This window comes from Oncorhynchus gorbuscha, linkage group LG16 (genome assembly GCF_021184085.1).
Source record: "Oncorhynchus gorbuscha isolate QuinsamMale2020 ecotype Even-year linkage group LG16, OgorEven_v1.0, whole genome shotgun sequence".
Classification (NCBI taxonomy): domain Eukaryota; kingdom Metazoa; phylum Chordata; class Actinopteri; order Salmoniformes; family Salmonidae; genus Oncorhynchus; species Oncorhynchus gorbuscha.
Window position 1 is genome coordinate 66,285,441 of NC_060188.1, and position 23,990 is coordinate 66,309,430.

Here is a 23,990-nt window from a genome sequence, read left to right on the forward strand (position 1 = left end):
AGAAATAAGAAGGCGCACATCACAGAAGAAGCGAACGAGACCAAAAAGACAACATGAGAACAAGCTGACATAAACGCTCATAACGAAAAATACAAAAAACTAGATTATGTGATACATGCATTTCGAATATCGCGCATAAACTTACATGTGAAATAATCGATTTAATTCGATATATCGCCCAGCCCTATGGATAGGGTCTAGTCGCGAAAGTGCAGACACGAAACATCGGAACCATTTTGAGAATTGTAAACATTCGTCATTCATGCTTGGCAGTGCTCGTTTTAGCTCAATGGCAGTGGTGGGCTACAAGCTAGTTAACCGAATAATTATAGAAAGACAGTAAAATAAAGACTAATTTAAAATCCAATACTTTTTTTGTATTATGAAAGTATCAGCATGGATGCAAAGCAAAAGCTTAACATGTGCTTGCTTATTATAGAGATAATCATTTAGCGCGAGCCAAGTTACTCCCCACGGAATTTTCACTTTGACCGACCTTTCTTTTTCTTTCCACGACAATCAGTTGAAGTTGTTATGATGTTGGCGTGTCAACGATTTGTGAGTGTTGTGAGGAACTCAAGGACACTATCACGACATGTCACTACTTGGTCTCCGGTTGGAGCAGCATTCAATGCCCAGCAGAGGAAAGTTGATTTGTTTCAGAAGAACGTGGTAAGTCAGCTAACGTTAGCGGTTTGTTTGCGGACCGCCATAATACCAGAGAAGAAGTTAACTAGCTGTATAAAATCCCAACCTATATTAAATGTCCTCATTGTCAAAATCACCCATAATTGTGTTCACTAGAAAAATACTTGCTCTTTTATAAATGTGTAATTTGGGGTTGTTGTAATGATCAGCCTCGAAAACGAAGAGTTGGCCACACAGACTTTTGACATGGCATTGTACGTGCTATATTTGCACAGGGATTATTCGGGGTTCCAGGGTTGAGTACTCCGGCTGGTTTCGAGGTGGCTCAGCAACGAGCGCTCAGGGAAACAGAACAGTTGGTAGAAACAGCCTGCAATAACCCACCAGGCGCCCTGACCGTGGAGACCTTCGATCAACTTTCTGACAGCCTTTGCAAAGTGGCAGATTTGGTAATGGCTCACAGTCACACTCAGAGATCATTGGCATCGTTGTTGTCAAGCCAAACTCCCCCCTGTTGAATATGATACACCCTTGATGTTGTATTTCTTTTCTTGCAGGCAGATTTTGTCAAAGTTGGCCATCCAGACCCTGCCTTTCGGGATGCTGCTGAGAAGGCATGCATAAACATTGGCACAGTAGTAGAAAGGTATGAACCCTCTTCCGTAGTTTCTCTAGTAAAGTATTACATGATGTCAAGTAAAACACTTTTTTAATACATTCTTTCTTTGATGTTTTCTCTTTTTTTGCCCTGATAGGCTGAACACTAATGTTGAACTGTGTAGGAGTCTCAAGAACCTACTAGATAACAAAGAGGTTCTGGATTCCTTGGACACAGATACAAGGTATGTACAATCATCTTCCTGTTTGTACGATGAGTAGCAGTGCATTTTGTCTTTTGCCTGACGACTCAAACTGAATTCTTCCGCTGCTCAATGTTTGCTACATATTTCATTGCAGAGAAGAAACTAATGTCCGTGGGCATAGTGTTTGGCTGGAGCAAGGAGGTTGGGTAGACAGGCAATCTTGTTTTACTGATATTTCACAACACATTTTGCAGGAGAGTAGCAGAACTGTTCATGTTTGATTTTGAGATCAGTGGCATTCATCTGGATGAATCAAAGGTTAGTGATGTGATATAAATGACATTACTAGCCTATCACTTATACTTCATGGAATATATTTTTAAATCAATAATTGTCATGTACACATTGATTATTAGCCTACTAAGCCACATCCTAAGGGAAGTATAACCACAATGTGAGCTTAACCTAAACAGCACCTCTGTTTCAATGTATGAATCTTTTTCCCAGAGAGGGAAGGCGGTGAGCCTCAATGTCAACCTGCTGGATCTGAACAATGAATTTCTAAATGGCACCCACCTGCCCAATAGGATAGAGAAGACGGCCCTGCCAGAACACATCCGACACTGCTTCTCCATAGACGGCAACTCCATCCAGATTGGAGGTCTCCATGCAGATTCTCCTGATGAACTGGTGTGTGTGTGAGCGTGTGTGTGTGTGAGCGTGTGTGTGTGTGAGCGTGTGTGTGTGTGAGCGTGTGTGTGTGTGAGCGTGTGCGCGCAACCCAGAGGTTTATCTCTATACATAATTAGTGGTCTTCCAGCTACTGTCCCATGGTAGGAAATGGTATTGGGCATGTTTGTTTGCTGTGCAGTAGCCTAGAGATATTATTTGCTTGTCCTTTTCTCTTAGGTGCGGGAGGCTGCTTATAAAATCTTTCTCTTCCCGAATTCAAGTCTGCTGCTTTGTCTGGATGACCTGTTGACTTGTAGGAATGAGCTAGCCAAATTAGTGGGCTATGAATCTTTTGCACACAGGGCTTTAAATGGAACTATGGCCAAGACTCCAGGTAAAGTACTCTGGCTGTTTACCTAATTTCTTTGTGCTCTGCTGCTTGGAAGAAATATTTAATTAATTGTATGATTCTTCGAACAGAGAAGTGTGTACTATGCTGTGTTGACCAGTGTGTTTTAGTATGTTTTTGTTTTGTAGAGACTGTCATGAAATTCCTTGAATTGCTGACAGACAAACTCTCGGACAGGTATGGTAGGAGTCAGAGAGCCAGACACTGGCATGAACACTGTACAACACATCAATGTTTTGCCCATCTCAAACATACTGTAAGAGTAGCACATGCTCATACAATGTCCCTATTCCTCAATCCAGAACTGCCAAAGATTTTAACCTGATGAGGGATATGAAGATGAAAATGAACTCAAGAAGCACCGTGAGTCATCTTATAAATGCGTATAAGTAGCTCTCATGGTTCTGACATCCATGTGTAAGAGATTATGACAATCTTTCTGCTGTTTGATGTTTCAATGTTTAAAAAAAAATCCAAGGTACTCATGCCATGGGACCACTCCTACTTCAGCAGCGCTGTGCGGGCAGAGAGGTAAGATACCTATACAAAGGTATACAGTACTGTAAACCTATGTGTATATTCTAAGTGGAAATAATATAACTTCTCAACAAGGAATCGTTTGGAATCTCCTAAAGAAACTATGGATAGGTTGACGGGAGTACCTGAGCTTTATTTTCTACTAAAAGGCCTCTAGAGGGGGCTTGTGTATTGCTTAACATTATTTGGCAAACAGTCTGTAATAACATAGCCTTACAAGTGTATGTTTGTGTGTGCAGGTATAAGATCGATCCCAGCCTGTACAGTCCTTACTTCTCCTTAGGGGCCTGCATGGAGGGCCTCAACATGCTGTTCAGCCAGCTGCTGGGAGTCTCCTTCCGGAATGAACAGCCCATGGCAGGAGAGGTGTGGAGTGAAGAAGTCCGCAAGTTGGTGAGAGAACAGTCTCTGTCTGTATGACACTCAACACCAGTTTCTGGGGGCTCCTATGAGTGAACCAGCAGAAAATGTAATAGTTGCTGCTTGGCTTTTTGTCATTTTAAGGCCCATCGTTTCTTTTGGGGATGGATTTTATTTTAAGCAGTCCTAAATGTCAGTTGGTTCTCTTAACAGGCTGTTGTCCATGAGACCGAGGGTCTTCTGGGATACATCTACTGTGACTTCTTCCAAAGGCCTGACAAACCACACCAGGTAAGACAAGCTGCTGCAGAAATACTGCCTAAATCCTCTGCGAAAGTAAGATACTAATGCTGATCATATCAAGGCTTTCTCTGTGCTCCCAGGATTGCCACTTCACCATCCAAGGGGGGCGTCTTAAGAAGGATGGGGAATACCAACATCCTGTGGTGGTGCTGATGCTGAGCCTGCCCCCTCCCACACGTAGCACCCCAACACTGCTCAACCCCGGCATGATGGAGAACCTGTTCCACGAGATGGGCCACGCCATGCATTCCATGCTGGGACGCACGCGTTACCAACATGTCACAGGTAACCTGAGTCCAGGCCAGAGCCTACTGCTTTAGGAGGGATTTCCCCTGTCTCTCATTATTGCATTGCATATGTTCCGCATTTGCTTAGCAGACACATTTATTTGCTTAGCAGACACATTTAGTGAACTACCATATGTACCAAACACAGTCTTGTGTTTGTAAGACCTACGATACAGTGCTAGCATGGCATGCTATCGCAAAACATTTTATGACATAGTACAGTTGGTAAACAATCTCTTTTGTGAGAGACTCATCTTCTGACTGGTCTTTTCCAGGAACTAGATGCTCCACTGACTTTGCTGAAGTCCCCTCCATCCTCATGGAGTTCTTTGCCACAGACTATCGGGTGGTAAATCAGTTTGCACGGCACTATCAGACCGGACAGGTGGGCAGCACAAGTTCATACCTGTCCTCTGTAACTTTCCCTCACACACAACACAGTCATTCTTAAGATTATGTCATCTATCTAGCAGTAGTTCTTGAGCTGTTTGTTTACTGCTGTGGTCCACAGATACAGTGGTGTCCTAAGCTGTCCTATCAGACTGTCTGTTATAATAACATAGACTTTGCCCCTTTGGTATGATAATAGTTCTGAGACGCATCACTAGCTCTGCATCAGCTCTGAACCAAATGCTCTCGGCTGCACTTGAACACACGTGGGTTTTGTGTGAAGTCTTTTGTCATGATTTTGAATTGGACTGAAAGTCTGTTGATTAGACAGACTACAAACAGTCAAGCTAATAGCAAACTATTTATTTAGCCAAATACTGAAGATAGCAGAGGTTCACCACACAGAAGACTCGATAGATGGGTGTGTTTTGTTTTTCTCAGAAATATTTTGTTCTATTTCAGCCCCTGCCCAAGAGCATGGTCTCTCGCCTTTGTGAATCCAAGAGAATCTGTGGGGCTGCCGACACTCAGCTTCAGGTATAGCCACAGTGGCAGTTTGTGTCTTTTCAGTACTTACTAAATAAAATTATTGGCGTGTTTATTTTTTTCACAGGTTTTTTATGCTGCTTTGGATCAAGTGTATCATGGCAAGCCACAAAATCAGTCAACGACAGACATTCTAAAAAAGATGCAAGAGAAATTCTATGGACTACCTTACGTTCCAAATACTGTAAGTGCCTGATATCTTAGTGAGTCTCATAGTACTGAAACTGTGGACGATGTACTGATCTGTGAATGTCAGATCCTTGGGGGTAAATAGTAATTAGACTATTCTCTCTACCGGATATAAACCATCCGGTTTGTACCCCCCTTACTGTGTGAGAGAGAATTTATATCCACAGAGAAACATAAAACAGAATAGAACAACCCACAGGCTATTTCTTCTCAACTGTAATTTGGACAATGATATTCTCCCTGAATTGGCTTACCACCACAGCTAACCAATATCTACTCCGTGAGTCCATTTTCTATTACATTAGTTTGTTGCCAAATAGCAGAGCTCAGTTTTTCCCTGGGGTATGATAAAAGTAGTTTCCCAAATGTGAAAAGACCAATTTATGTCTGAATGAAAAATTATGCTGTACTTCTGACAGTTTCTGATACTTTTTTAAATTTACAGTTGCAAAATGTGGTATTTTAATTTCAGGTGCAATTTAAGTTAGTGCCTGGCCATACAAACCAAACTGCATTTGTTAACTGCAGTGATCATATGGAGCTACTTTCACCCCGGTCTTAGTTTAGAACATGTTTGGAACTGTGACACTCAGCAAGTCTTTTGATAGGTCCTTATCTGTCATTGACTGTGAGAAGCAAAGGGGGGGTTCCCACTGGATTTGGATTATAACAAGTCACCACACAGACAGCCGGGCTCTTATCATTAAAATAAGACTGCGTAGGAGTTAGAAACAACTGACCAGAGAGAGAGAATACACAGAAGCAGCATCATTCCGATAGATACTGCACATCTCACTTATGTTCTGTAGCCAATTTAGTCATCTTCTATAAGGTGGGTGGCACGTAGGAGAGAGGTTTGAAAAAATATTTTCAGATTGACAATGTTGCTTGAATACAAAATATTCAATCGAAAATATGGAAGTGTCTTTCAGTGCTGGGGTTAATTCCACAAATGCAATTCAAATGAAATAAAATCCCTCAGGCTTTCAGGCTGATCATGTCACTCACTGTTCAGACAGCCTAGCTATACTGGAAATATATAAATACAAGTTGAAATTATTTCAAACAAATCCTGCAGCCCATTTTTTTTATACTAACTACATGAATTCCATTCACTGGAATTTAATTGGAATTCAATATTTGAACATTTCCCAAAGATAAAAACAGCATTAATCCCAAAACTTGAAGATTGTTGAAATTCGAATTGAAGTCAACGTAAATTCTCTACTTAATGTGTGAATTCAAGAACTGAATTGGAATTTCAAATTAAATTGGAATTGACCCCAACCCTGGTGTCTAGATGAAGATGGGTAACTGGTATTCTTGTCCCTAGGCCTGGCAGCTGAGATTCAGCCACCTCATTGGGTACGGTGCTAAGTACTACTCATACCTCATGTCGCGCGCCATAGCCTCCATGGTGTGGAGGCAGTGCTTTCAAAAAGACCCCTTCAACAGGTGAGAGAAATTCACCTGACCTGACCCCTGACCTGACCCACCTGACCCATGTTGTAAATTATTTCAAAAGTTATTTAGTCTGCCATGTGAAGTCTCTATTTGAATTTTTTTATTTCACCTTTATTTAACCAGGTTGGCCAGTTGAGAACAAGTACTCATCCATAACTGCGAAGATAAAGCAAAGCAGTGCGACACAAACAACACAGTTACACATGGCATAAACAAACGTGCAGTCAATAACACAATAAAAATAAATGATATACAGTGTATGCAAATGTAGTAAGATTAGGGAGGTAGGGCAATAAATCTTCCATGGTGGAGTGATAGATGTGCATTAGATGAATGTGCAGAGATACTGGGGTACAATTAATTGTACAGTTCATTCCAGTAATTGGCAGCAGAGAACTGGAACAGGGGAGTTGGCTTTGGGGATGACCAGTGAAATATACCTGCAAGAGCGTGTGCTACGGATGGGTGCTGCTATGATGACCAGTGATCTGAGATAAGGCAGGGCTTTACTTAGCAAAGACTTATAGATGACCTGGAGCCAGTGTGTTTGGCGTCTAATATGAAGCGAGGGCCAGCCAACGAGAGCATACAGGTTGCAGTGGTGGGTAGTACAGTGGGGCAAAAAAAGTATTTAGTCAGCCACCAATTGTGCAAGTTCTCCCACTTAAAAAGATGAGAGAACTGTCATTTTCATCATAGGTACACTTAACTATGACAGACAAAATGAGAAGAAGAATAAATCCAGAAAATCACATTGTAGGATTTTAAATGAATTAATTTGCAAATTATGGTGGAAAATAAGTATTTGGTCAACAACAAAAGTTTATCTCAATACTTTGTTATATACCCTTTGTTGGCAATGACAGTGGTCAAACGTTTTCTGTAAGTCTTCACAAGGTTTTCACACACTGTTGCTGGTATTTTGGCCCATTCCTCCATGCAGATCTCCTCTAGAGCAGTGATGTTTTGGGGCTGTTGCTGGGCAACATGGACTTTCAACTCCCTCCAAAGATTTTCTATGGGGTTGAGATCTGGAGACTGGCTAGGCCACTCCAGGACCTTGAAATGCTTCTTACGAAGCCTCTCCTTCATTGCCCCGGTGGTGTGTTTGGGATCATTGTCATGCTGAAAGACCCAGCCACGTTTCATCTTCAATGCCCTTGCTGATGGAAGGAGGTTTTCACTCAAAATCTCACGATACATGGCCCCATTCATTCTTTCCTTTACATGGATCAGTCATACTGGTCTCTTTGCAGAAGAACAGCCCCAAAGCATGATGTTTCCACCCCCATGCTTCACAGTAGGTATGGTGTTCTTTGGATGCAACTCAGCATTCTTTGTCCTCCAAACACGACGAGTTGAGTTTTTACCAAAAAGTTATATTTTGGTATCATCTGACCATATGACATTCTCCCAATCTTCTTCTGGATCATCCAAATGCTCTCTAGCAAACTTCAGACGGGCCTGGACATGTACTGGCTTAAGCAGGGGGACACGTCTGGCACTGCAGGATTTGAGTCCCTGGCGGCGTAGTGTGTTACTGATGGTAGGCTTTGTTACTTTGGTCCCAGCTCTCTGCAGGTCATTCACTAGGTCCCCCGTGTGGTTCTGGGATTTTTGCTCACCGTTATTGTGATAATTTTGACCCCACGGGGTGAGATCTTGCGTGGAGCCCCAGATCGAGGGAGATTATCAGTGGTCTTGTATGTCTTCCATTTCCTAATAATTGCTCCCACAGTTGATTTCTTCAAACCAAGCTGCCTACCTATTGCAGATTCAGTCTTCCCAGCCTGGTGCAGGTCTACAATTTTGTTTCTGGTGTACTTTCACAGCTCTTTGGTCTTGGCCATAGTGGCGTTTGGACTGTGACTGTTTGAGGTTGTGGACAGGTGTCTTTTATAATGATAACAAGTTCAAACCGGTGCCATTAATACAGGTAACGAGTGGAGGACAGAGGAGCCTCTTAAAGAAGAAGTTACAGGTCTGTGAGAGCCAGAAATCTTGCTTGTTTATAGGTGACCAAATACTTATTTTCCACCATAATTTGCAAATAAATTCATTAAAAATCCTACAATGTGATTTTTCTGGATTTTTTTCTCTCATTTTGTTTGTCATAGTTGAAGTGTACCTATGATGAAAATTACAGGCCTCATCTTTTAACAAGTTCAAACAGGTGCCATTAATACAGGTAACGAGTGGAGGACAGAGGAGCCTCTTAAAGAAGAAGTTACAGGTCTGTGAGAGCCAGAAATCTTGCTTGTTTATAGGTGACCAAATACTTATTTTCCACCATAATTTGCAAATAAATTCATTAAAAATCCTACAATGTGATTTTTCTGGATTTTTTTTCTCTCATTTTGTTTGTCATAGTTGAAGTGTACCTATGATGAAAATTACAGGCCTCATCTTTTCAAGTGGGAGAACATGCACAATTGGTGGCTGACTAAATATTTTTTTGCCCCACTGTACATGGGGCTTTGGTGACAAAAGGGATGGCACTGTGATAGACTACATCCAATTTGCTGAGTAGAGTGTTGGAGGCTATTTTGTAAATTACATCGTCGAAGATCGGTAAGATAGTCAGTTTTACTAGGGTATGTTTGGCAGCATGAGTGGAGGCGGCTTTGTTGCGAAATAGGAAGCCGATTCTAGATTTCATTTTGGATTGGATTTGCTTAATGGGAGTCTGGAAGGAGAGTTTACAGTCTAACCAGACACCTAGGTAGTTGTCCACATATTCTAAGTCAGAACCGTCCAGAGTAGTGATGCTAGACGGGCGGGCTACGGGCAGCGATCGGTTGAAGAGCATGCATTTAGTTTTACTTGCATTTAAGAGCAGTTGGAGGCCACGGAAGGAGTGTTGTATGGCATTGAAGCTTGTCTGGAGTTTTGTTAACACAGTGTCCAAAGAAGAGCCAGAAGTATACAGAATGGTGTCGTCTGTGTAGAGGTGGATCAGAGAATCACCAGCAGCAAGAGCGACATCATTGATGTATACATAAAAAAGAGTCGGCCCGAGAATTGAACCCTGTGGCACCCCCATAGACTTCGAGGTCTGGACAACAGGCCATACGATTTGACACACTGAACTCTAACTGAGAAGTAGTTGGTGAACCAGGCGAGGCAGTCATTTGAAAAACCAAGTCTGTTGGGTCTGCCGATAAGAATGCGGTGATTGACAGAGTTGAAAGCCTTGGCCAGGTCGATGAAGCCGGCTGCACAGTATTGTCTTTTATTGATGGTGGTTATGATATCGTTTAGGACCTTGAGCGTGGCTGTGGTGCACACATGACCAGCTAGGAAACCAGATTGCATAGTGGAGAAGGTACGGTGGGATTTGAAATGGTCGGTGATCTGTTTAACTTGGCTTTCGAAGATTTTACTTTAGGTGGATTCGCTCACACTAGTCTGAACATGACAGTGACAAAGAAAATGACCACACACCCACATCACAGATGTCACTGTGACATCAGGGGATTTGTGTTTAGAAATTGAGTATTGTTTTGCCTGGGGTGTTATGTTTTTCTCAGAGCTTTTTTTTCTTCTTTCTGCTCTTTGTGTCTCTGTCATGGGGGCTTGTAGAGTGGCAGACTACAGTCAGTTGCAGTGAAAGTACAGCTCAACCCACAGGAAAACCAAGCCAGTACAGTATTCAGACATATCCTTATCTGTCTGACATAAACCCCAATCCTATCTCTCTCTGCCTCTCTCTCTGCCTATTCACCCCCTCGTTTAATGTCCCCACACAGGGACATGGGAGAGCGATATCGAAGGGAGATGCTAGCTCATGGAGGTAGTAAGGAGCCCATGCTTATGGTGCAAGGTAAGGAGCTCACACTGTCACTATTTTTCTTGGCCGCTACCTTCCTCCCTTTCTTTAGGGTTCTTGCACTATTTTTCTCCTATTAGTTCCTTCCCCAGGTCACCACTCCTGTATGTATAGTACAGTGCCTTCAGAAAGTATTCACAACCTTTGACCACTTTTTATGTGTTATAACCTGCATTTGAAATTGATTAAATGTTTTTTTTATTGTCACTGGCCAACAACACACACTATCCCATAATGTCAGTGGAATTATGCTTTTCAAAATGGTAATAAATCAATTAAAAATCTGATATGTCTTGAGTCAGAGTATTCAACCCTTTAATTATGGCAAGCATAAATAACTTCAGGAGTAAAAATGTGCTTAACAAGTCCCATAATAAGTTGCATGCAATAATAGTACTTAACATGATATTTGAATGACTACCTCATGTCTATACCCCACACATACAATTATCTGTAAGGTTCCTCAGTCGAACACTGAATTTCAAACATGGACCAAAGACCAGGGACGTTTTCTAATGCCTCGCGAAGGACACCTATTGGTTGATGGGTAAAAAATAAAAAAAAGCAGACATTGAATATCCCTTTGAACATGAAGTTATTAATTACACTTTTGATGTTGTATCAAAACACCCAGTCACTACAAAGATACTCAATTACCAAAGAGGAAGGAAACTGATCAGGGATTTCACCATGATGACAATGTTGACTTTAAAACAGTTACAGAGTTTAATGGCTGTGACAAGAGAACTGAGGATGGATGAACTTTATAGTTACTCCACAATACTAACCTAATTGACAGAGTGAAAAGAAGGAAGCTTGAAAGAATACAAATATTCCAAAACATGCATCCTTTTTGCAACAAGGCAATAAAGTAATTCTGCAAGAAAATGTGGCAAAGCAACTACATTTTTGTCCTGAATAAAAAGTGTTATGTTTGGGGAAAATCCAATACAAGGCATTACTGAGTACCACTTACCCTTTTTTTAGCATAGTGATGCCTGCATCATGTCATGGGTATGCTTGTAATCTTGTAAGGACTGGGGAGTTGTTCAGGATAAAAAAGAAACGGAATAGAGCTAAGTACAGGCAAAATCTTAGAGGATTCAGTCTGCTTTCTACCAGACACTGGTAGATAAATTCACCTTTCAGCAAGACGATAACCTAAAACACAAGGCCTAATCTACATGAGTTGATTACCAAGAAGACAGTGAATGTTCCTGAGTAGCTGAGTTAGTTTTGACTTAAATCTACTTTGAAAAACTATGGCAAGACCTGAAACTGTTTGTCTTGCTATTATCAACAACCAATTAGACAGAGCTTAAAGAATGTTTGGTAAGTTTTGCACAATCCAGGTGTGGATAGCTCTTAGAGACTGAGCCAGAAAGACTCACAGCCACGATCACTGCCAAAGGTGCTTCTATAAAGTATTGACACAGGTGTGAATACTTATGTAAATTAAATATTTCTGTATTTAATTTTCAATAAATTTGCTAACTTTTCTAAAAAATATGTTTTCACTTTGTCATTGTGGGGTATTGTGTGTCGATAGGTGAGAGAAAAAAAAAATTAAATCCATTTTGGTTTCAGGCTGTAAAACAACCAAAATGTGGAATAAGTCAAGGGAGTAGAATACTTTCTGAAGGCACTGTATATTATTACATTTACATTTAAGTCATTTAGCAGACGCTCTTATCCAGAGCGACTTATTATCAACTTATATCATTTTGGCAAAGCCATCAATGCATAATTTGTTTTGCAAATGTATATGCCTGAGGCACGGGCTTTGGCTACTTCAAACTCTTAATTATAGCTGTGTGATGATGGCAGTTGCTTTGCTTTTCCCTGGGTTTGGAAACAGGTAAGGGCTCCTACTATGCATCATGGCCCTCTGATGCCTCCCAGGTTATCTTGAAACCACCATAAATCTCAAGACTGGAAGCTTTATTTGTGTGTTTAAAGGAAAGATTCACCCATTCCCCACGAATAGATCGAATCAAATGTTATTTGTCACATACGCCGAATACAACAGGTGTAGACAGTGAAATGCTTACTTTCAAGCCATTAACCAACAATGCAGTTTTAAGAAAATACAACAACAAAAAAACGTAAGAGAATAACAAATGATTGAAGAGCAGCAGTAAATAACAATAGCGGGGCTATATACAGGGGGCACCAGTGTTGAGGTAATATGTACGTGTAGGTGGAGTTATTCGTGACTATGCCTAGATAATAACAAGAGTAGCAGCAGTGTTCTGGGGGGGGGCAATGCATAGATAATAACAGAGTAGCAGCAGTGTATTGGGGGGGGCAATGCATTTAGTCTGGGTAGACATTTTATTAGCTGTTCAGGAGTCTTATGGCTCTGGGTAGAAGATATTTAGGAGCCTCTTGGACCTAGACTTGGTGCTCCAGTATTGCTTTCTGTGCTGGTAGCAGAGAGAACAGTCTATGGCTAGGGTGGCTGAAGTCTTTGGCAATATTTAGGGCCTTTCTCTGGCGCTTGGTCCCGGTGATGTACTGGGCCGTACACACTACCCTCTGTAGTGTATTGCGTTCGGAGGCCGAGCAGTTGCCATACCAGGCAGTGATGCAACCCGTCAGGATGCTCTCGATGGTGCAGCTGTAATACCTTTTGAGGATCCGAGACCCATGCCAAATCTTTTCTGTCTCCAGAGGGAGGTGTTTAGTCCCAGAGTCCTTATCTTATTGATGAGCTTTGAGGGTACCATGGTGTTGAACGCTGAGCTGTAGTCAATGAATAGCGTTCTCAGATAGGTCTTCCTTTTGTCCAGGTGGGAAAGGGCAGTGTGGAGTGCAATAGATATTGCATGATCTGTTGGTGCTGTATGCAAATTGGAGTGGGCCTAGGGTTTCTGGGATAATGGTTTTGATGTGAGCCATTACCAGCCTTTCAAAGCATTTCATGGCTACAGACGTGTGTGCTATGGGTCGGTAGTCATTTAGGCAGGTTACCTTAGTGTTCTTAGGCACAGGGACTATGGTGGTCTGCTTGAAACATGTTGGTATTACAGACTCCGACAGGGAGAGGTTGAAGGGAGAGCTTTGTACGTGTCTCTGTGTGGGGTAAAGGTGGTCTGGAGTGTTTTTTCCTCTGGTTGCACGTTTAACATGCTGAATAACGGGGATCTAGGCCTGGTCGGGTTTCTGTATTATATCCCTGACTCATTGAAGAACTCTTTGTCCAGTTTGAGGTGAGCAATCGCAGTTCTGATATCCAGAAGCTCTTTTCGGTCATAAGAGATGGTAGCAGCACATTATATACAAAACAAGTTACGAACAACGCAAAAATATATGTTTTTAAATAGTATGGTTGGTTAAGAGCCGATAAGATGGCAGCCTTCCCCTCCGGTGCCATCATGGAACATAGCTCAGAAATGCACAAAAACGATAATGTTCAAAATGGGTGGATATTTCCTTTAATTTGCACACTTAATTCAAAGCCCTATTTATGGTGATACTTTGGAAACTCTCCAGATAGATTTTTACATCCATTTAGCAAATGTTGAAACTAGAAGTTATTCCATCCACTCACACCCAAAAAGCTAAACCCACTCTCAACATTCCCTGGAGTCACTCAGAATTTTGGCACTGGCTCTTGTTTTTCATAGTCACAGTTGAAAGATGGGCTGAAGTTCATGATTTGTCGGTATTTGTAGAAGATCAAATACATTAATCAATGGCATTACTCTCCCATAGGGCCAAAGTGAGTTGTATATGGCTTTCATTTTCAATTGCTGTGTTAACGCGACCAGGCTCTGAGAGGTGACCTGCATCTCTGGTAATTAACCTCTTAGTAGCTGTCAACATGACATGAGTACAGCCAAAGCTGAGTTGTTACAATACAGAACCAGCACAGATAATCAGCGGTGTATTACAGGCCAATTTGACATGGACCTGGTTGGATCTAGTTAAATTTCTGTACATATGAATTAACTCAAACACAATGAATCCGGGTTAAAACAATAGCTCAATAGATTGAGCACTACAAATAAAATATCAAGATTTTCTTTCCCTCAGACAAGTTTCAAATTTGTCATTGAAGTCCTTTATCTAAATCTGTCCCCCTCTCTCCTGGCCTGTTCCATGGTTTGCAGGCATGCTTCAGAGATCCCCTACCCTTGAAGAATTAGTGGACGCTCTAGTAGCTGACCTGGACACAGACTCGGTAACCTGCCGTGATGATTCCTCATGAGCAGATTGTACTTTTGTTTTTTACCTACTGTGAATTATCACGGGAAATTAGGGGCAGGGCCCCTCCCCACTTACCTCATCCTACGCTTAGCGATGTTGAATTTCAAAATTGATATTACTCTGCAGTGGCCTGATGAGTATGAGGGAATGAAAATATGAAGTGTGTATAATATTGTATTTGACTTGTGATGCATCCTTGTCTCATTGTGAATTATGAACCCTTAACATCCATGTTGCCAATGCCAGCCCTATATTGTCTACTTTTTTTTTGTCATCTGAACAACTAGTGTTCTCTTACTTGGCTATTACTCTCTAAATCTCTAGCTACAGGTTTCAGCTATTGAATGAATCACTCTTGAATGCTCTTTTTTGTGAGATAGACCGCCAGCAGCCTGATTAGTGAAACAAGTGGGCCTGTCATTGTTTTGACAGAGAATAAGGGGACGGAGGATGTCTGAAGGGCTGCAGATAAATGACAGACTCACTAAAGCAATACAGCTCCGTGCTGGCCTCTGGAAGAGCTCTGCTGTATTCTCTGGTTTTCCTTCATACTAACCAACACCATTAAAATCATGTTTAACACTTTGCTTGACACCCTGCTCGTAACGGCTTCATAAAGTATTGAAAAATGGGTGCCATCCATCATTTTGAGATGTTTTATTTGTTAAACCATTTTTTTCTAAGCAATTGAACTACTATAAAATACAATAGTTCAGAATTTTTTGCTCATCTTTATCAAGGGTGCCAATAATTTGATGAGACTGTAAATTACAAGCTTTTTAAATGTATACATTGTACATATTAACATTTTTTAAATCCAAGAGAATTAGTTAAATTTAAACTTGCACTATATCAGACATTGGCCCACACATATTTGGTAATGGCAATAACAGAAGCAGAAAATACAAGTTTGAATGGCTTTGAAACCAGAAAGTCACATTTCTGTCAGCAGTTGCATTGTCTTTCACATAACCACAAGTCTGTTATGATGACAGTCAACATATCAAAGGTTATCCTCATGAAGAAATGGTCTCTGCTTTTAAGCCTACTCAGTACAGTTTAGTGAATCCCATATCTTTAGTTTAATACAGCATGGGTCCACGTCTTCTCATCAGACACTTCCACATCAGTTTGGTAGAGGTCATGGTTCAGCTCACTGGGCATTGTGTTCTCTAGTGGTCTTCTCTGAGTCCCAGGCAGGATATGTGGCCATACCATTGCTGTTCTCCATGCTGCAAGGTTCCTCAGAGAACTGATAAGGGAAAAGCTTCACTTGACCTTAGGACAGGAAAATGCAGTTTTAGAGATGTTGATGGGACATGTCAAGTGCAGCAATTCAAGTTATGCACTCTTCTCAAATGTGGATTTGGCGCCATGTGCATATTGTTAAAGAATGATATGAAAAGGTTATTTGCAAGCCCAGGCTAACAGAACAACATACCACAAGTTATGCCTGTGCCATGGTAGCAGTTTGAGGTGATTTGATGTAGCTGATGGACCTGAATATTCTCAAAGCTGGGGAACTTTGCATCATGGCAGCTACCACCCTGGCATGGCTCTGATTAGTGCAAAAACACAAGTGTTTATATCAATAAATATTTGGCATGGTATAAATACAGCATATCTGCATTAAACATTGTTTGACATGATTACAATCTTAGTCGACACGAGGGATGAGTGAGAATCTGTGATTCAGGCAGGGTTACCATGAGGTTTCTTCTCCAGCTGTCTTTTGCAGTAGATGACACAGAAAAGCATTAGGGCCAGTAGGACAGAAGTCAGAGCGATGCAGATGACTACAGCCAGGACAGTGTCCCTGGAGCTTGCCACAACAGACGAAAGGGGCACCAGGTTCACCCTGCTACTGCCTACACAGTAAACATGCATAAACACACACGCATGTGCACAAATATCACTACAGCTGTTTATCCTTGGGTGCAATACAGCACACCCACAAACATGCATTTAATTATAGAACAGTTCTTACCTTGGAATATTGAAGTCTCATGTTAAAAGGAACCAACTTTCATATGTTCTCATGTTCTGAGCAAGGAACTCAAACGTTAGCTTTTTTACATGGCACATATTTCACTTTTACTTCTCCAACACTGTTTTTGCATTATTTAAACCAAATTGAACATGATTTATTTGAGTCTACATTGTTTTTTATTGATGTATTATATTATGTTAAACTAAGTGTTCATTCAGTATTGTTGTAATTGTCATTATTACAAAGAAAAAAGAACAACTTTTAAAAATCGGCCAATTTAATCGGTATCGACATTTTTTGGTCCCCCAATAATCGGTATCGGCGTTGAAAAATCATAATCGGCCGACCTCTAGTTGTTATGACACCCACTTTCTCAAAGTATTTTTAAGTGTGGGATAATTCAGATTTGTAATTGAGTGTGGGTGCAGTGTGTGTTGGCATGTGTATATTAGGTTTTCAGTAAGGCAGTGAATGCTATCTCACATGTCCTCTTTGGTAGTGGCTTCTCAAATCCAAAGACAGCACATTGAGTCTGGTTGTCTTTGTGTCTCCCCAAATCTTTCCTGCTTTTCAGTTCAGATAGAGGACAATCCACTGAAACAAATGTACATGCTGATCTAATCATAACACTGTTCTGTGCCAAAACCCTTTAGTTTGATAACCAAACCGAACATACCCCTGGGGCATCACCAAACTGAAGCACCAGAACAGAGATGTCTAAAAGGTGTCAGGAAATCAAAAACAAGCACCTATTAATTTTTTTCAAGCCTATTTTCTCAAAAAAGTGATTGGAAGTACAAACTACGGTAAGATCCTTCAGTTGGAAGGATATGCAATAACTTACTTGTGCTGGTCTACACTTCGTTTTAGTTTTATAAAAGTCACTATGAATGAAATGCTGCTCCATCACAACTGGAGGCATGTAGTGAGAGGTGGGGAGAAGACACTTGGAGTGCACTGTCACTCTGGGATACAACAACCTATTTGTCTCATAAGAATTTCACATTTCAACTACAAGAGTTCTCAGATGGACTTCAAATAAGTTTTTGTAATCTCAAAATCATCTAAATATGCCTTTTATGGTATCAAAGTGTGCTTCAATACCAAGAGTATTTTTCCATACCTAACATCTAACAGTAGGTTGTAACATCTGGGAAATGTGTTCTTATTTCAACCCCATTTGACTGCCAAGTTAAACACAGAGAGAGACGGAAGTTCAACAGCCAGCTAGCTCACACTCCACTACAAAATAGTGGTGGGCATGATTTGATCTTCCAAGAATTTCATTTGAGGCTGGTACATAGTGGATATGTGTGTGCAAACAATCCCAGAAAGATGGTTAAACAGAGACATCAGTGAAGCACATGTTCCCTGGAAATATTTTCTTAAATTATTCTAAAAGTGGTACAGTAACATTAAACGTGCTTATAGTACATGGACTGAAGCCCAATCTTGCCTATGGGGAAATCAAAATAAAATAAAATGTTATGTCACATGAACTGAATATAACAGCCGTAGACTTTTCCCGTGAAATGCTTACTTATGAGTCCTTTCCCAACAGTGCAATTAAAAAGTAAGAAAAAAATAATTAGTAAATAAGAAGAAATAAAAGGAAATAGTAACATAAAATAATAACGAGGCTATAAACAAGGAATACCGCTACCGAGTCAATGTGCAGGACTGCGATTACTCACCATGGACTGGCAGAATCCTTTTTTTCCCTTTAACGAGTCTGACGAGGCCGACGCAAACTATACACTTTTCTCTGGTACAGGCCCAGATCCCTGTGATTTGCATGGAGAGGAGGCAGAGAAAAAGGGGCCGGAGGGCGGGCTGCCTTCTGAGAATTCATGGGCGATCGAATAAACCCCCACTTCCATTCTGCAAGCAAACGTGCAATCTTTGGACAATAAAATAGATGACCTACGCAGAAGATTAAACTACCAACAGGACATTAAAAATTGTAATATCTTATGCTTCACGGAAACGTGGCTGAACAACCACACTATCAACATGCAGCTGGCTGGTTATATGCTGCACCGGCTGGATAGAACAGCGGCGTCTGGTATTTTTGTAAATCACAGCTGGTGCACGATATCTAAGGAAGTCTCGAGCTATTGTGAGATAGTGTATCATGATAAACTGTAGACTACACAACCTACCAAGAGAGTTTTCATCTGTGTGTTTCGTAGTTGTTTACATACCACCACAGTCAGAGGTTGGCACTAAGACAGCATTGAATGAGCTGTATTCCGCCATAAGCAAACAAGAAAACGCTCACCCAGAGCTCGCCCTTGATGGGGTCAAATTGGGGTCATGATAGGGGCTGCCCCAAATGTTTGATGTATTATAATAAAATAATTTATATTCTTATGTTGTATTAATAGAAGGAGAGGGGCTATGGGACCCCTCCTCCTCTACATTTAAAGGGTCCTAGACTACAGATTAACAATATATATATATTCATTGTAAGGTTTTAGAATTGTTCCAATCTTTTCTAAGTCTCTGCCTCTTATAAAGAAATGGGGTCTGTGAAAAAGCATTTTAAAGATAAACAAAGAGCCATGCAGGGGACTAGAAGAGATAAGAGGCTAATCAGACATACCTCTATAAATCAACTTGGGGGAGTGGACATTTACTGCTGAGGCCTTAGAAAACACTGGAACTATTGTATGCATGGGCTTGGTCTGAGGAGTAGCAGGTAATGACGTATGCAGTGACATCACAGGGGGTTGACTACAAGCATGATAAAAGTAACTTGGACTTTTCCTATGGGGCAGAACTCATGAGAGACATTAGTTGTATGTGTGATGTTTGATCTTTGACTTCTGTCTACAGCTGTATTTTGATTCAAATTGTTATGATTTATAAGTGCACATTTTGAGTGTTCCTTATTTGTTAAGTAAACAAAATGGAGCACAGAAAAACAGAACCAACACCCTCCATTTGACAGATCTGACCATAATTCTATCTTCCTGATTCCTGCTTACAAGCAAAAATTAAAGCAGGAAGCACCAGTGACTAGATCAATAAAAAAGTTGTCAGATGAAGCAGATGCTAAGCAACAGGACTGTTTTGCTAGCACAGACTGGAATATGTTCCGGGATTCCTCCGGTGGCATTGAGGAGTACACCACATCAGTCATTGGCTTCATCAATAAGTGCATCGATGACGTCAGTCGAATCAGAATTAGTTAGGTAACATTGATAAATAATATGTTTTATCTACTTTCATAAATATGCTTATGTGGGTAAAGTCAGAGAGGGGAGAGGTCAGACTTGTCTTTATATGTGAACGTTTCTTTTAAACCATGTGAAGGGATGATTGAGGGGGAACCAATTATCTCTTGGCTCCACAATGTCTGTGCTAGTCACTCCCTACTTTTCCCATTTGGTGGAAGAGTATGGCAGTGTCTGGAACCATTGTGTGTCCCCTCTGATGTTGCCCTTATCTTGACCTAGAGGCTCACTCTCCTCTCTGTGAGCTTGTCCAGGAGGGATTGTATTTGAGATGGGAGTATCTAGAATTGACAATTGATATATGCCATTGGATGAGGTAATGATTTGGCACTATGTTGTACCAAGAACAGGTTTAAGAACTTCGTTTAGGAGACCAAACTGAACGATAATTTATAGCTAATGCTGTCTGGATATGGGATACTCCTCAAGTAAAAGTCTTCCTTTATGCAGTTTTCCTAAGACCTGTGGTTCGTCATTGTGAGTTGGGAGGGGTGGATCTTTGCTATAAAAGATATAGTTAGTTATAGTTAGTTGCCATTTTGTAAGCACTCTCAGAATTAATTTATAGACACTGAATTGATCTGAGAGTCAAAGGGCTATGGGGAAGCTCATATTATTAAAATATTAAGTTTAAAGTATAACTCTGACTTGTGTGTGGTTTGTAAACTCTCCTTTCACTTAGTAATACAGGAAATTACCACGACATGTCGTACCTACAGTGACCGTGATGTCAAGCAAAGAGGCACTGAGTTTGAAGGTAGGCCGTGAAATACATCCACAGGTACACCTCCAATTGACTCAAATTATGTCAATTAGCCCATCAGAAGACTCAGTTTCATCAGCTCTGTCAGGAGGAATGGGCCAAAATTCACCCAACTTATTGTGGGAAGCTTGTGGAAGGCTACCCGAAACGTTTGAACCAAGTTAAACAATTTAAAGGCAATGCTACCAAATATGAGTGTATGTAAACTTCTGACCCACTGGGAATGTGATGGAAGAAATAAAAGTTGAAATAAATCACTCTACTATTATTCTGACATTTCACATTCTTAAAATAAAGTGGTGATCCTAACTGACCTAAGACGGACTTTTTACTGGTATTAAATGTCAGGAATTGTGAAAAACTGAGTTTAAATGTATTTGGCTAATGTGTATGTAAACTTCCGACTTCAACTGTATGTAAAAATGCTGTTCATTGGCTACAGCTCAGCATTCAACACCATGGTACCCTCCAAACTCATCATTAAGCTTGAGACCCAGGGTCTCGACCCCGCCATGTGCAACTGGGTGCTGGACTGAAGGGCCGCCCCCCAGGTGTTGAAGGTAGGAAACAACATCTCCACTCCGCTGATCCTCAACACTGGGGCCCCACAAGGAGTGTGTTCTCAGCCCCCTCCTGTACTCCCTGTTCACCCACAACTACGTGGCCATGCACACCTCCATCCATGCATGCCTCCAACTCAATAAAGTTTGCAGATGACACAACAGTGGTAGGCTTATTTACCAACAATGACGAGACAGCCTACAGGGAGGAGGTGAGGGCCCACGGAGTATGGTGTCAGGAAAATATCCTCTCACTCAATGTCAGAAAAACAAAAGAGATGATTGTGGACTTCAGGAAACAGCAAAGGGAGCACCCCCCTATCCACATTGACGGGACAGCAGTGGAGAAGGTGGAAAGTTTTAAGTTCCTTGGTGTACATATCACTGACAAACTGAAATGGTCCACGCACACAGACAGTGTGGTGAAGGCGCAACAGAACCTCTTCAACAGAACCTCTTCAACCTCAGGAGGCTGAAGAAATTTGGCTTGTCACCATAAACACTCACTAACTTTTACAGGTGCACAATTGAGAGCATCCTGTCGGGCTGTATCACCGCCTGGAATGGCAACTGCACCGCCCACAACCGCAAGGCTCTCCAGAGGGTAGTGCAGTCTGCACAACGCATCACAGGGGGCAAACTACCTGCCCTCCAGGAAACCTACAACATCCGATGTCACTGGAAGGCAAAACATATCATCAAGGACAATAACCACCCGAGCCACTGCCTGTTCACCCCGCTTCCATCCAGAAGGAGAGGTCAGTACAGGTGCATCAAAGCTGGGACAGAGAGATTGAAACTACAGCTTCTATCTCAAGGCCATCAGATTGTTAAACAGCCACCACAAGCACAGAGAGGCGGCTGCCTACCTACAGACTTGATATCATTGGCCACTTTACGAAATGGAACACTAGCCACTTTAATAATGCCACTTCAAGAATGTTTACATATCTCGCATTACTCATTTCATATGTATATAAAGAATACTGTGTCCTTCACTATCCATTCTTTACTATCTATTGCATCTCAGCCGCTCTGTCACTGCTCATCCATATATTTTATACTGATATTTTCTTATCCCATTCCTTTACTAGATTGTGTGTATTAGGTTTTGTTGTGGAATTTTTTCAGATATTAGGTTTTGTTGTGAAATTGTTAGCTATTACCTGTAAGATACTGCTGCACTGTTGGAACCAGAAGCATAAGCATTTCGCTACACTTGCAATAACATCTGCTAACCATGTGTATGTGACTAATACAATTTGTGTCTGTGTGAGTGTGGTGTCAATATGCATGTATGTGAGAGTCTGTAGTGTGTGTGTGTGTGCATAGATCATTTGTATTGATGAAAAGGCCTACTCACAGAGAGGCTCATAGGCATGAGGAGGGTCTCCACAGGGTACACAGTCCATGTCCTGAAACCCACTCAGCTTGGTTTTCCTATAGAACCTGTAATACAACAACAGCATATGTGATGGAAAATGGAGACACTTCGGAGATAATGGGGAGGATGAGACAGCAGCTGTCCTCACCCGGGCAGACAGTCTCCACACACAGCGTTTCCTGTGGTGGTGCAGTTGGCTCTATGGAAGCGGCTGGTGTGGGCACATGATAGACATGGCTTGCATTTCTGCCCTCCTGCTTCCTCTTTGTAGCGCCCCGGTCTGCAGGGTGCACAGCGAGCACCCACCCCATAGCCAAAACCACATTCCTGAGGGGTTTAACACACACACAGGAGACCCAGTTGATGGTGAGGAGGTGCGGTGGGGGTTGGGAGTTTGTGAAGGAACAGCAAGCAGAGGTCGCTGACAGTGGTTGAGAAAGAGACAACTTGCATAGTAACATTTGTGTAAAATGTTTCATATGTCAACAAAGTATGTAACAGGAAATACATAACATTTTAGTCATTTAGCAGATGCTCTTATCCAGAGCAATTAGGGTTAAGTGCCTTGCTCAGGTTCAGATTGACACATTTTTCACCTAGTCGGCTCAGGGTTTCGAACCAGCGACTTGTATTATTTTATAGGGGAACCTTTCTTACTGGCCCAAAGCTCTTAACCGCTAGTCTACTTGCGGCGCGCAGATTAATTCTATTCTTACAACGGCATGACTGGTTGTATCAATAATTTTGACAGGAGGGAATACGTTTGATAGACTACTCACCGTGGATAACTCCTGCCCAGATCCACACTGTCTGCAGGCGACACAGTCCCCTGCTTCATCCCTGTACTCCTGCTCCCTGCATTCTCTATTCCCCACTGCAGTTCCGTGAACCTGACCAAGAGCATCACTCACAGACTTCAGATACACTACAACAAATGAAAAACTACATCCGTAAATGAAAAACTTTATGCCTTACCATATAGCACAAAATAATCACCTCCAGTAAAAGCGACAGCATCTTCTTTAGCTTCCACTCCATGTTAACTATTTTGTCTTAAAATGTCTGCCAATACCTGGATGGGAATCAATGAGCTAATACTATTATACCACCCACGCTCATAATAATGCGATTAAACGGTCCATGTTCTGATACAGTACGTCCAATGTTAATTGACATAAGAAGCTATTAAGTACATTAATATAAGTAGATATCTGGCGGACATGACATATGATGCTACCATAGGCAAGATAAGGCAACAGCGTTTATTCCATAACAGGTTCCTAGAAAATACCGCGCCCCACTCCTAAATACCCAGTCAGAAGTGTAGTTCGCAGACACGGCTATTGGGTAGGCTACTTTTTCAACAAATACTGTTGCCGCCTGCCAGATACTAGCGCATCAAGCT

General features: G+C 41.5%; 2 protein-coding genes across 3 annotated transcripts; one reads left to right on the forward strand and one right to left on the reverse strand.

Moving 5' to 3' along the window:
• On the forward strand, positions 1–15,300 carry mipepb (mitochondrial intermediate peptidase b). Its single transcript, XM_046303847.1, has 20 exons — positions 1–672; positions 924–1,097; positions 1,206–1,294; positions 1,404–1,490; positions 1,706–1,769; positions 1,959–2,141; positions 2,361–2,517; positions 2,661–2,709; positions 2,835–2,895; positions 3,011–3,063; positions 3,309–3,462; positions 3,643–3,720; positions 3,813–4,017; positions 4,295–4,404; positions 4,872–4,946; positions 5,023–5,139; positions 6,478–6,599; positions 10,358–10,431; positions 14,553–14,623; positions 15,082–15,300. The coding sequence occupies exons 1-20, from the start codon at positions 535–537 to the stop codon at positions 15,202–15,204; spliced, it is 2,184 nt and encodes a 727-aa protein (XP_046159803.1). The 5' UTR covers positions 1–534; the 3' UTR covers positions 15,205–15,300.
• On the reverse strand, positions 15,292–23,943 carry LOC123998738 (tumor necrosis factor receptor superfamily member 19-like). Of its 2 annotated transcripts, none has more exons than XM_046303849.1 (7): positions 23,582–23,943; positions 23,365–23,475; positions 22,734–22,912; positions 22,565–22,650; positions 16,356–16,517; positions 16,091–16,207; positions 15,292–15,927 (listed from the first exon to the last, which is right to left on the reverse strand). In XM_046303849.1, the coding sequence occupies exons 1-7, from the start codon at positions 23,621–23,623 to the stop codon at positions 15,803–15,805; spliced, it is 822 nt and encodes a 273-aa protein (XP_046159805.1). In that variant the 5' UTR covers positions 23,624–23,943; the 3' UTR covers positions 15,292–15,802. The 2 variants fall into 2 exon arrangements, with proteins under 2 accessions (XP_046159805.1, XP_046159804.1); XM_046303848.1 differs by having other exon boundaries at positions 23,561–23,939.
• Between the last annotated feature and the right edge of the window lie 47 nt (positions 23,944–23,990).

Coding starts and splice junctions, on each gene's coding strand:
- mipepb (XM_046303847.1), top strand. CDS start 535: ATGATGTTGGCGTGTCAACGATTTGTGAGTGTTGTGAGGAACTCAAGG. Junction 673..923: donor ATTTGTTTCAGAAGAACGTG/GTAAGTCAGCTA, acceptor ATATTTGCACAG/GGATTATTCGGGGTTCCAGG. Junction 3,721..3,812: donor GGCCTGACAAACCACACCAG/GTAAGACAAGCT, acceptor CTGTGCTCCCAG/GATTGCCACTTCACCATCCA.
- LOC123998738 (XM_046303848.1), bottom strand. CDS start 23,623: ATGGAGTGGAAGCTAAAGAAGATGCTGTCGCTTTTACTGGAGGTGATT. Junction 23,476..23,560: donor TGATTATTTTGTGCTATATG/GTAAGGCATAAA, acceptor GCTCTTGGTCAG/GTTCACGGAACTGCAGTGGG. Junction 22,913..23,364: donor CTGGGCAGGAGTTATCCACG/GTGAGTAGTCTA, acceptor TAAACCCCTCAG/GAATGTGGTTTTGGCTATGG.